The sequence below is a fragment of the Prionailurus bengalensis genome, chromosome B4 (assembly GCF_016509475.1).
Source record: "Prionailurus bengalensis isolate Pbe53 chromosome B4, Fcat_Pben_1.1_paternal_pri, whole genome shotgun sequence".
NCBI lineage: Eukaryota > Metazoa > Chordata > Mammalia > Carnivora > Felidae > Prionailurus > Prionailurus bengalensis.
In genome coordinates this window covers 44,970,118-44,983,592 of record NC_057358.1, presented here as the reverse complement: position 1 = coordinate 44,983,592, position 13,475 = coordinate 44,970,118, and the positions used below count along the sequence as shown (strand labels likewise).

At 39.1% G+C, this 13,475-nt stretch overlaps 1 protein-coding gene and 1 pseudogene across 4 annotated transcripts; one reads left to right on the top strand and one right to left on the bottom strand.

The window, feature by feature from the left end:
• Positions 1–621: 621 nt before the first annotated feature.
• On the bottom strand, positions 622–1,331 carry LOC122474054 (annotated as a pseudogene).
• A 1,229-nt stretch (positions 1,332–2,560) lies between these two features.
• MAGOHB (mago homolog B, exon junction complex subunit) lies at positions 2,561–11,927 on the top strand. 4 transcript variants are annotated; one of them, XM_043565028.1, is made up of 5 exons: positions 2,564–2,733; positions 6,444–6,546; positions 7,727–7,837; positions 9,805–9,887; positions 11,576–11,927. In XM_043565028.1, the coding sequence occupies exons 1-5, from the start codon at positions 2,573–2,575 to the stop codon at positions 11,673–11,675; spliced, it is 558 nt and encodes a 185-aa protein (XP_043420963.1). In that variant the 5' UTR covers positions 2,564–2,572; the 3' UTR covers positions 11,676–11,927. The 4 variants fall into 4 exon arrangements, with proteins under 4 accessions (XP_043420965.1, XP_043420963.1, XP_043420964.1 ...); XM_043565029.1 differs by having other exon boundaries at positions 2,566–2,733; positions 6,488–6,546; XM_043565032.1 differs by lacking the exon at positions 2,564–2,733 and adding an exon at positions 3,288–3,572 and having other exon boundaries at positions 6,488–6,546.
• The last annotated feature ends 1,548 nt before the right edge of the window (positions 11,928–13,475 follow it).

Genomic DNA, 13,475 nt, shown 5'->3' with positions numbered 1-13,475 from the left:
TAATGGCAGCAAATAATAGGAACTGAATAACTTTTCTATATTAGCATTTATACAATGGTTAATATAGATTTCTACATTGACAGTTATATTAGTGTTAATATAGACTCAACATAATCTGGCCCAGTCTGCCTTTCTAGTCATTCCACTTTTATGAACTTTATGTTCTTTTTTTTTGTTTTTAATTTTTTTAAATAATTTGTTTTAACGTTTATTTATTTTTGAGACAGAGACAGAGCATGAATGGGGGAGGGGCAGAGAGAGAGGGAGACACAGAATCAGAAGCAGGCTCCAGGCTGAGGCATCAGCCCAGAGCCCGATGCGGGGCTCGAACTCACGGACCGTGAGATCGTGACCTGAGCTGAAGTCGGACGCTTAACCGACTGAGCCACCCAGGCGCCCCTGAACTTTATGTTCTAACTATAGTGAAGTGTTTGGCTTTCCAGAATCACGCACTTTCATACCACTGTGCCTTTGTTCAGGCTATTTTCTGCCCTGAATGCTTTCCCTCCCTTTGACCATACACTGAACTTACCCAACAAGGTCCAATTCAGATCGTACATCTACACAGCCTTCCTTGATACTTCCCTTTCTTCAATTTCTCCTATTCCCCAATAAAGTGGCTTGCTTCTTCTGCTGTACTACCAGCATTTAAAAATTTGCTTTCTTTTCTTTTTTTTTTTTTTACAACTGATAATCAAGTTATTAAAAAAATTGATTTAAGCATCTGCAGTGGTGAGTTCACCCTCAACTCTTGGCTCAATACTCTTGGAAGTAATCTTGTTTAACAATCTCAAAAGGACTGTGCAAATCAATGAGTCACTTGTAGATCCTCATCTGAAAATGATCCTGAGTCTTAGAACCTTCACCACAAGGAGTTTTTCTTGTGGTGAATCTAGCAGGCATCTGAACTGGTCCTTTCACTTTGAGATTCTTTCCCTTTGCATCTCTGATCAAGTCAGCATATACCTTCTCCAAAGATTTTAAGTTGCGTCTGGTTATAATAATTCTAATTCAATGAATTGCCACGTCTGGTTCCACGGGTGTCTTTATGGTGTCTTTAAAAGCCATGGCTGTGGTGTGGCTTCTTCATGACTGGTTCCTTGGAGAGAGCTAACAGCAGTGAGCTGGGAACAGGAGCGGGCAAGTCCAAAGCTCCTTTGTAGCTGCGACTGTATCTTCCTCAAAAGAGCTAAAAATATTCTTGTAATATTTGCTTCCTTGTGCTAATATCTGACTACATGTTTGCTTTCTTTTCTAGACCAAACTTCTAAACGGCTCTATCATTATTACCAGTGTCTGTCCATTTCTGGCACATAAGAAATGCCTGTATGTTTTTATAAATTAAAAAAAAGTTATTGTTTATTTTTGAGAGAGAGAGAGAGAGAGAGAGAGAGAAAAGTGGCTGAGGGACAGACAGAAAGGGAGACACAGAATCTGAAACAGGCTCCAGGCTCTGAGCTGTCAGCACAGAGCCCGACGTGGGGCTCGAACTCATGAACCGTGAGATCATGACCTGAGCCGAAGTCCGATGCTTAACCCACTGAGCCACGCAGGCACCCTTGTTTTTATAAATTTTAAAGCTTATTATATATGTATTATCTCATTTGATCTTCTCAACAAAGATTGACAAAGTTGATCATAGGATATTCATTCAGTTGGTGAACAAACAGGTGTGGACAGTGACTAAGCAACCAAGGTTAGTAGAGCATAAGTGATGGGAATGAATCGCAGGTCTTCTGACTGCCACTCTTTATTTTAAATACTGCTGAGGGTTAAAGGTCACCCAGCAGAATTACTCGGTTGGTAAAAACAGGGTGATCAATAATATTTGAAAAGTAGACTCCGTAAACGTTCCCCTTGTCTTTCCACCTCCTTCAAAACCCATTCCACACTGGAGCATTCTTTCCCCTCCCCAATGTAATTCTTTTCTGGTAAGAAACGTGGGCTAAACCATGTGATCTTCAGGCAAATTGCCAAAACTCCACAGGCTACTAAAGATTAACCCTTGCTGAATGGTACACGTTTTACTATTAAAAGGAACTCTTTTATATCGTGACTTCAGGGATCTTTAGTTTCAATGTGTCTTTCAAATTTCATACCTCTTGTTTGATAGGCTCCTAGCTGTCAGCTAGCTAGCAACCGTGGTGCAAAGGGGGAAATCTCCGGTTAGGAATCTAACTGCAGGAAAGGGTTGTAGTCCAGGTCAACCATTCGGATTCCGGCTTTATCTTTCCTCACTCCACCAGTGAAAGGCGAATTCATGCCACACCCCCCTCCTGAGGGCAGGATGCCGCGAGAATTAGAGACCCGAAAAGTAAAAGCGACTTGCACACCTGAATTCTCAGCCTATAAAAAAATACTATGACATTTTCACACTTCTGTGTTTTGCTTGTAGCACACGATCTACTTAATTTTGCAAAAAAAAAAAAAAAATGTTCTTCCAACCTTGCGAAACCAAGTTCAGGTCTCCCCAGCGCCTCCGAGTCTCGCCCGGGAGAACCCGCCTTCCCGCTTTCCTCCGGTCACCGGGGACCAGAAAGGCACGCCCGCCGCGACGCTTTTACCCTGGGCGATGACGTCACTACCAGGCGCCGGGCGGCACGTCGGCCAGGCCTCGGGCGGGCTTCAGGGGGACGAAAATGGCTATGGCCAGCGATTTCTACCTGCGCTACTACGTAGGGCACAAGGGCAAGTTTGGACACGAGTTCCTGGAGTTCGAGTTTCGGCCAGACGGTGAGCAGGGGAGCGGCGCCGCCGCCGAGCGCGCTGCGCGGCTGGGGGAAGCGGAGCGCAGAGGACGCGGAGGGGGCGGGGTGGGCTGAGCCGTCCGCGGTGGGCTGGCGAGCCTGCGGTGGGGGCTGGGGCCACTAGAGCCGAAATACACACGAACGAAAGTCTATCCGAGGCGTACATTGGTTCCGTGAAGAAAAGACAATTGATCGGTGTAAATTAATTCAGAAAAATCGAACCCTGCCAGATACCGAAAACTTGGGGGTAAGCAGAATCCTGCATCCAGCGCACCGGAAGGGACCTGAAAAGGCATCTCGTGTACTTGACGTCATACCTGAACATTTTGAAGAACATCCCATCGTGCCGGAGTCCAAGGGATGCTGAAGGTCTTCCGGTGACCAGTTAATTTTCGGACTCCCCATTCAACCATTGTATTCATTCAGGCCCTGCCTCTCAAGCCACGTGTGTAGGAAAAGGACCTGCTCAGAAGAAGGGAGCTCTTCAGTGTAGAAAAATGAATGTAATGTAATGATGTAATGATGTAATGATGTATCCCATAGGATACAAAAGAGGGGGATGGTGAGGGCTACGTGTAGGAGGCGTCAAGGAAAGCTTCCTAGAGAAGGTAACAGTTGAAATTGCAGCTGGTGCGCAGGGCTACAGGAGCACTTGTCTCCCGGGTTCCCAAACAGACCAAATCGGAGGCTCGTTGACAAATCCAAAGGTAGAGAATCTACTGATGGTGAAACAAGAAAGTTTATTTCAGAGAGGCCAGCACCGGAAGACAGCGGACTAGCTTCTCAAAGACGTCTCTAAAATGCAAAAAATACTTCCAGGTTTATGTAAGGAAAACGTGGGGCAAAGGTGGGTGGGTTCTGTGCCGGTGGACCTTGAATTTTAAATTGATTATTGTCTTGGATTTCAATCCCAGGTGAGGTCTTGATGGCTCGGGGCAGTCCTTGTTGCTTGAGGGAGTAGTTTTTGTTCCCGTTAGGAGATACTTTGCCCTTAGGGTCTTCTGCAGGAGCCGAGAGACAAGCTGGAAGGAGGAACCTAACTAAAAAGTTTGAGATCCCAATGGAGGCAGCCGGAGCCCTCTTTCAAGATGAGTTTTTTTTTGTGGTTGTTTGGTTTTTTTTTTAGTTTTTTTTTTTTTTTTTTTTTTTATTTTATTTTTGGGACAGAGAGAGACAGAGCATGAATGGGGGAGGGGCAGAGAGAGAGGGAGACACAGAATCGGAAACAGGCTCCAGGCTCCGAGCCATCAGCCCAGAGCCTGACGCGGGGCTCAAACTCACGGACCGCGAGATCGTGACCTGGCTGAAGTCGGACGCTTAACCGACTGCGCCACCCAGGCGCCCCTTTTTTTTTAGTTTTTAACATTTATTTATTTTTGAGAGAGACAACGAGAGAAAGACAGGGGATGAGTAGGGGAGGGGCAGAGAGAGAGGGAGACACAGAATCCGAAGCAGGCTCCAGGCTGTGAGCTGTCAGCACAGAGCCCCATGAGGGTCTCGAACCCACAAACTGAGAGATCATGACCTGAGCGGAAGTCGGAAGCTTAACTGATGGAGCCACCCAGGAGCCCCAAATGAGTCTTTAAATGAGAATAGGATGTTATGGGCCTGTGAGGGAGAAAACCATTCAGACTGCTGAAAACAGCATGGGCAAAGGGTGAACGGTCTGCTGCCTGCTGCCGTGTAGGTGCAACATAGTCTATCTTTTGACAGCTCCGATTCTCTCTAAAGAGAAGTGTTACTGTATACTGAACTCTCCTGGCAACCTGGGCAGTCCACCCGCCTAGGCTTTCCTTCTTTGAATGCGTGTTATGTGCTGGGCAACAAGTAAATACAAAAATTGAGGATACAGTAATGAATAAGACTCTTTAATTTCCATGAAGGAGTTACGTCTTGGTGGGCGACACAGACATGAAACTAGCCATAAAACAGCGTGGATATTAAGTGGTGCGATATGTTTTGGCAAAGTTCTGTGGGAGTGAAAGAGTCGAGAAGGGGCACGTGGGTCGGTTAAGTGACTTGATCACAGCTTAGGTCTTGATCTCAGGGTCGTGTGAGTTTAAACCCCGTGTTGGGCTTTGTGCTGGGCATGGAGCCTACTTTAAAAAAAAAAAAAGAAAAAGTAGAGAAGCCTCGTATATTAGGAAAGAGGAAGAGAATCAGACGTTGAAGGAAGAACTCAAGGTAACTACAGCCATGCAATTTAGAAACTGTAATCACTTTATTCTCCCTTGTTCTCCCCACGTCTCTTCTCAATTTAGCTAAGGAGCCAAATTTACCTGAATGTTCCATCTATTCTTTTTTTAGGTGATAATCTTCTTAGTGTCTTTGCCTGTGAACAGCTTGCAGCTTGCCTATATCCTGTTTAGCCAGTCACGTAAATTAAGCAGTCTGATATTATCAGGGAAATCTCATGCCAGGACGGTGGTTCTCATCCAGTAACCTGCCATCACACCATTCCACATACTTCCTTCAGGAGTGAGGGGATCACCTCATTAGGGTAACATCAGAGATCAGGACCATATTACATCTGTCCCTGAGCAACTGACTACAGCCATAAGGAGAAGCATGCATCAAGGAGTACAAAAGTCAACGATGGATTAAAATTAACTCTAGGTCAGCTAACAAACTGGCCTACGTTTTATCTAGAAGCGTTACATAGCATATGCATCCTAGTGACAGTGCTAAAATATTAGCATTGCCCTATTGTATAGAGAACATTTTGGAGTAGTAGGGAAAGTGTGAGTATTGGAAGAAGGTGGATCCAGATCCGAATCTTTGTGTCCCTGGGCAAGTGACTGAATTCTGTTTTCTCAACCATGAATAGATGAAGCACCGATTAGATTAAATGCTCTGGGTAAATCACTTAGGACCAATGAAGACATAAAACATAGGCTTTAAAAGAAATGTTAGTTCCTTTTTCAGATTCCCTGTCTAGTTCATGATAATAGCTTAAGCAAATGAGCCTTAAAAGTAACTCTCCTAAAGGGCGCCTGGGTGCCTCAGTTGGTTAAGTGTCGGACCCTTGGTCTGGGTTCAGGTCATGATCTCGTGGTTCATGGGACTGAGTCCACATTGGGCTCTGTGCTATCAGCTTGGGATTCTCTCTCTCGGCCCCTCCCCAGCTTGTGCTCCCCTGCCCCCAATAAATAAATAAACTTTAAAAAAAGGCCCTCCAATTATATTGAAGGCATGAAATATTTATTTATTTATTGAAAAAAAATTTTTTAACGTTTATTTATTTTTAAGAGAGAGAGAGAGAGAGACAGAGCATGAGTGGGGTCGGGGCAGAGAGAGAGGGAGACACAGAATCTGAAGCAGGCTCCTGGCTCCAAGCTGTCAGCACAGAGCCCGACGCAGGGCTCGAACTCATGAACCATGAGATCATGACCTGAGCTGAAGAAGTCGGATGCTTAACTGACAGAGCCGCCCAGGTGCCCCAAAGTCATGACATATTTAAAAATTATGTTGAATACTTAAAAATTCTGTTGAAGGTATGGAGTATTTGAAAATGACTAGCTTCAGCTTTAGCTTTTTTTTTTTTTTTTTTTTACCAGCAAATACAGATCTAGCATTGATCTTATGCTAAAAAGGCAGAAACTATTAATAAAAAAAGTGGTAGTATAAAATGGTCTTTACCTTCAAAATTGCTTACAGTGTCATTTCTTTCTTTCTTTCTTTTTTTTTTTTTTTTAGCAGTTTTTGCTGTTATAGATTGAATTTTTTTCCACTCCCCACAGGAAAGCTTAGATATGCCAACAACAGCAATTACAAAAATGATGTCATGATCAGAAAGGAGGTAAGTTCTTTTTGAATGTCTAATTTTTTACATTTAGACCATTTTCTTCAGATCTTTTTTGAATTTACAAAACTACATCTAAGGCTATATTACTATAAAGAAGCCACTTTATAGATTGAAAAGGGATTCTATTTAAATTAGATATAACTGTAGCATGTGTAACATCAAAAGAAGCAATCTGAATATATTAAATTGTAGACCCACCTTTGAACATATGATTTAGTTCATTTTGTCTTTATGTCACATTCACTATTTAAAACTAATTGATAGTCAGGGGCGCCTGGGTGGCGCAGTCGGTTAAGCGTCCGACTTCAGCCAGGTCACGATCTCGCGGTCTGTGAGTTCGAGCCCCGCGTCGGGCTCTGGGCTGATGGCTCGGAGCCTGGAGCCTGTTTCCGATTCTGTGTCTCCCTCTCTCTCTGCCCCTCCCCCGTTCATGCTCTGTCTCTCTTTGTCCCAAAAAATAAATAAACGTTGAAAAAAAAAATAAAAATAAAACTAATTGATAGTCAATATTTAAACACAGTATGCATTTTATTTTTTTTTAAGTTTTTATTCATTTATTGGATAGAGAGAGAGAGAGAGAGAGTGAGAGAGAGAAAGAAACCAAGCAGAGGAGGAGCAGAGAGAGAGGGGGAGAAAGAGGATCCAAAGCGGGCTCTGCCCTAGCAGCAGAGAGCCTGGTGCGGGGTTCAAACTCATGAACTCCTGAGATCATGACCTGAGCTACCCAGGTGCTAAACACAGTGTGAATTTAAATACAAGGCTCAAAAGTTAGGGATAAGAAAAAGTTCAGAACAGTAGCTGTGATGTTTACTTGTATTTGCCTCTGTTCACCTTATAGATTTTCCCTTATCACCATTAACCACTCAGGTAATTGAGTCCCATGTTAAGAAGTCCAGAATCCAGGGTTTTAAAAGGAGGCTAGTGTAAATTACCTTTTTTTTTTTTTTTTTTTTTTTTAAATTTGGAGACAAATCTATATTCAAGGAAAGGGCAAGAGAATGAAGAAGCATCCTATGGATGAGTGATTCTCTCTCACCTTGTAATTTTGGAATCAGCATTCGATTCTTCCCTGATACTCCCTTTGAATATTTAGTGTCTGTAACATTGTATGATTATTTCATTCTGAGTTGGGGGAAGAAATAGACATGAAATTTTTACTGGAACTTATTTTCAGGCTTATGTACACAAGAGTGTAATGGAAGAACTGAAGAGAATCATTGACGACAGTGAAATTACAAAAGAAGATGATGCTTTGTGGCCTCCCCCTGACAGAGTTGGCCGACAGGTTGGTGTTTAGTGGTTCTTTAAATGCATACGTCTTAAAAGTTGGTAATATAATTCATTGTTACGTTTCTCCTTATTTATCTAGAATAGACCATTGGTTCTTTGGTTTTCCATTTAGTAGGCACCCGGTAAATCCTGTTTAATTTTGTTTCACTTAGGCTCATTTCCTGTGCTACCTCTGAGTAGTAAAGGAGTCAAGATTTAGCTCAAGATTTAGACCTCTTTCTGACCAGTCCTCTCTCTAGCCTCCCCAGTTAAAGCTATGATGTTTTCACGCTGTTATGAATAATTTCTATTGTGTATTACTTCTATTAGGAATAAGTACACTGTTTGTTAAATTCAAGACAGGATTCTTATTGACTGTAAAATTTACTTTCTTCATTTTTATAACTCTGAGAACCCTTGTTTGCATCCTTATGCCCAGGAGAGGGATTTGATTGGTGTCTTTGTTCGAACTGACCATTGCTTTTGCCTCATATTCCCTTTAGAGTAATTAATGTTTCTCAGAGGGCTTGTGAAGAACTTTGAAGGTTTCATTTCACTCTGTAAAAAGATAGTTTGATTGGGTCTTTTCAACTCTTGAAGACATGAGATACAATTCCTGGAGGAAGAAGCACTTAATTTCACTTTTTTATGTTCCTAAGAATTATACTTTATGTCACCTTCTTTGATTTTATATTACTTTCTTCTAGAAGAAAATGTGGAGAAATTGAATAGATGCTGACATTCTATAGCAGTCACTTAGCTCTTCTGTTTAAAGAAACATTATTTAGGAAAGCAAAGGTAACAGTTAACAGTATTTATTTTATGCATTGAAAAACACTTTTAAAAAATAAATTTAAATCTCAGTTTGCTTTATGCAATGGGTACATTTGTACTAAAAAACAGACAACGGCAGTAAACCTTTTATCTCTTTTAGACTCTGGGAGAACCCAGCATTTTATGTACCCACTCGATGATGTGCTTATGTTTTGGTTAGTGGGGAGGGTTAAGCATGTTCCAGAGATCATCCATTGGATCTTTAAGTCAAAGATTTTATGATTGATTGAGAGCCTTAGGTAATTCTCCATATTGTGTGTGCCATAAACTGTGTGTAATTAGGTCTTTTGATCAGACATATAGCTGAGATTGTCTTTAATGGCATTTGTTATTTAACCTGATATATCACTACAGACATAGCCTCTTAATCATTGGTTTTAGATTTGCAGATAAAATATAGAGAAAAACTTATCCAGTAATTATGGCACACTGAGAATGTCTACAGTATGTTGTATTTGTTTTAGTAGTGCTTAATTTTAAATGTTTTGTGAAGTCAAACAAGTGTGAGTCTTTCAGTGTTAACAGCCCAGGATTCAAATATGAGTACTATCACTTATTAGTGGTTGTAAATGTTGATGTTTTTCCCTATGCTTTATGAATCTTGTATTTTGCATTTGTCAAATACCCTGATAAGGGTATTTTAGGGATTACAGAGTATGTTTTAAAGTCCCTAGCAGCAGGGCCTCATACACAGTAGATCCCAAAGTGGTGCTGTTAATACTCTGCATTTCTGGTAGAATGGTTGAGTGTGCTTATATTTATTGATTAAAAATAGGTTTTTACCCATATTATTATTTTTACAACATTGTGCTTCAAAGTTATTTCTTTAGTTTTTACGGACATAAGAAATGTTCATGTGTCATTCATATTTATAGTGTTTTCTTTATGAGATCTCTGGAAAGCAGTTCTTGGTTGATCCTAATATTGGGAACTCCTGAGCATTCGATGAGGTTTTTATTTTACAGACATAGTTTATGTCTAACAGGTCAAGTTCCTTTTCCTTTTTCTTTTCTTTTTTTTTTTTTTTTTCCTCCTCTATGACTGCTAGAAAACTCGCAGCTACAATTGGGACCTCTAGGTAACAAGAATACAGACGCTTCTGAGATGGAGTTTTATATTAACTACATGAATCTATTTTGTTTTTTTCAGGAACTTGAAATTGTAATTGGAGATGAGCACATTTCTTTTACCACATCAAAAATAGGTTCTCTTATTGATGTAAATCAGTCAAAGTGAGTATGTTAAAGTATTTTGACTAAATTGACGTAATTAATTAGAGAGGCTCATTTTAGAACAGTAGCCAGTTTTCTAAGATTATTTTGGTGGCATCCTATCAGTTTATTATGCAGATGTAATTCTAACTTTTATGTCATTAAAGACTTGCTGTCAAAGTGGTTAGCAGCGTATTTTTGTGATTATCAAAAGAATGTTAATCTGACAACTGTGTTGTAATAGCTATTTTTGGTAAAAATCTGGGTATCTTTTTACAGAGTTTAAAAGAAATCCTTATTGGATTATATCATTCATTATCACATCATCCTCATCTTTGAATTTAATATTTGAAAGAATTTGAAAAAAGTCATTGTAACTTAAGGATGGTTTTAGCTTCCTCTGTCTTTCCAAGTTTGTTTCCTCTGGGCCTTTGTAGGACATACTGTTGTTTTTGTCTGAAAAATTTCTCTACTTGGAGTTACTTTTCTCTCTTTACCCCTCAAAATGTTTTCTTAGTATTTTGTCCTATCACCCTAAATTGTAATAACTTATTTATTTGCTTTTCTGGCTTGAATATAAACTCCATGAGAACCTTGCTCTTTCTCCAAAGTTAACACAGTGCCTGGCACAGGATAGGTGCTTGGTAAATATATGTTAGAGGAAAGGAGAAAGGAATGAATGTATAGTAACTATTAGATACAATAAAGACCGACCAGATACTTTTAAACTATCACATTTATTTCCCCACAGTGGTGAGGATGTGGCTGGCATTCATATCCTAAGTGGGATTTTAAATTGGTACAGTGTTTTTTGGAAAGCAGTTTGATAATTGTGCATCAAAAGGTGCTAGCATTTTAAATTCATCTTTGACTTAGTAATTCCATTTCTGAGCATCTATTTTAGGGAAATACTGTAAATAATGAAAATGCTTTATTAGTCATAAAAATGGTCATTGGAGTCTTACTTATAATTGGGGAAAAATCCAACTGTTTAACAAAAAGAGAATTGTTAATTAGAAATCATTTGCGAATTATTTTTCATGTAATGGAAAACAACGTTAAAAAGGGTACAAGGAACAGGGGTCCCTGGGTGGCTTATTCGGTTAAGCATCTGACTTTGGCTCAGGTCATGATCTCCCGGCTCATGAACTGAGGCCCCAAATCGGGCCCTGTGCTGACAGCTCAGAGCCTGGAGCCTGCTTCAGATTGTGTCTCCCTCTCTCTGCCACTCCCTCACTCGCATTCTGCTTCTCTCTCTCTCTCTCTCTCTCAAAAATAAACATTTAAAAAATTTTTTTAATCAAAAAGGGCCAGGGAATGCTTTTAGTTATAAAAATAGAGAAATGCCAAAATATTCATAGTTTTTCTGTAAGGAGTGACATTAAATTTATAGTATTATGAGTATTATTTTTTCTATCTTTATAATTATATCTGCTTTATACATTTTTGCTATGTATAGTTCTTACTTTGATAAGAAAATAAATACTTGAGTATGAAATGAATACTGGTGAATAAAATTTATATTTTTTGTAGAAAAGATAGAGAAAGGAAATGAAAATTATTCAGTATGTTCATTTTAGTTGCCGCAAATCCTTCCTTTCTCCTGGATTCCTTGGTTTTGTTTTTTATTTTGTTTTAGGAATTAACTTACAAAATTATATGTTTCATTTTAGGAACAAAAAAGTAACTTTTACCTTTTTAAATTTTAGGGATCCTGAAGGCCTTCGAGTATTTTACTACTTGGTACAGGACCTGAAATGTTTAGTTTTTAGTCTTATTGGATTACATTTCAAGATTAAACCAATCTAAGTTGTATGTTTTTTTAAAAGCTGTTTTTATATTTAATTAAGGGATGGGTTTGCCACTTACAATATTGGGATTTTTATAAATGTGAAACTCTTGTTTTGTATGCCCACTGAAAATAAGAAAATACATAAACAGGCTTAATGGTTCTTCTCACTTGGGTCCAAGTGGTTTAGATAGTCCTCACACGTATTAAATTCTGTAAATGAAAGCAACTTTTTGTTGAGATTTTGCTCCAATAAAACATATCAAAGCCTGCATGGAGAGTGGTTTTTTGTTTGTTTGTTTGTTTTGTTTTTGTTCTTTTTTCCAGAAGGGTACGTCTTTTTATTCACTTTAAGATCATAAAGAATTGTTATGGTAGGACATCCTATGGCAGAAGTTCTTTCATGCAGCCAGAGTTTCATCCGTTAAAGGCAATTACGTGTTACCTTTATTACTTCCATACCTAATGGGACTTAATTTTTTGGTGCCTATAGAAGTTGTTTACAGAAGGTTCTGGATTTTTTACATTTATCACCAACCCCCCAGGAATTATTAAAATTTAAATATTTTTGGTATAATCAATAATGCCTAAAGGGTTACAAGAGTAAAGTCAGCACCCCAAGTTAAACACATCTTTTATTCTGCCCTTATTCCTTATTTTCACAGTAAATTTTGTAAATAAGATATTTCACAATATATTTGTGTTTCTGTAGGAACTAAATGAGTTCTCAGCATGACAAATTATTAAAAATTTAGGCTTTTACACGCACATGTGTGTGTGTATTTTAATTTCTAATGACCATAGTTGCCACTCGTGATTTTCAGTTCCCTTCAACGTCTTTCTGATAGACTTGGTCTTTCATTATTTCTCTTAGTAAGCATGCCCCTGGTATTGTTCTTTCTCTATCTGAACCCCCACTTTTTAAAGGGGGCAGTCCTTGCAGTGACGATTCACTTGCCCCGGGACAGTGAGGATGACCTTGTTGGGAAGAATTAGTCTCTGAAGGTGTGCAGTACTCCTGAGCTACATTATCTAGAGAGGTTCTGGCCAGTAAACTTATTTGAGATAATGGCGATGTCCTTTATCTGTAGTTCAGCAAGGTAACCACCAGCTACTATGTGTAGCAACTAGTACCTGAGATGTGGCTAGAATAACTGAATTCATAGTCCTATTTAATTAAAAACATTTTTTAAATTTTATTACGAAAAATTTCAAGCATACGAAATGTTAAAAAAATTGTAAAATGAACACCCATATGTCAAATCTAGATTCTATATATATATATTTTTTTTTTACTGAAGTAAGGCTTATAAATCCTGTCCTGTTGATTTTTGACTTAAAAATGGAATAACTAGTATAATTGGTGTCAACAAATAACTTTTCTTAGTGCTATTTAGTTTTGGTTAAATTTTATTTATTTATTTATTTATTTATTTATTTATTTATTTATTATTGTCAAGTTAGCTAACATACAGTGCATACATTGTGCTCTTGGCTTCGGGAGTAGATTCCCATGATTCATCACTTACATAAAACACCCAGTGCTCATCCCAATGAGTGCCCTCCTCAATGCCCATCACCCATTTTATCCATCCCCCTGTTCTCCCACTCCCTTCCACCCTCAGTTTTTTCTCTGTGATTAAAAGTCTCTTATTGTTTCCCTTCCTTTCTGTTTGTATCTATCTATCTATCTATCTATCTATCTATCTATATTTTTTTATTTCTCAACTTCCACATATAAGTAAAAACATGATATCTGTCTTTCATGGACTGGCTTCTTTCACTTAGCATAATATTTTACAGTTCCATCCGTGTTGTTG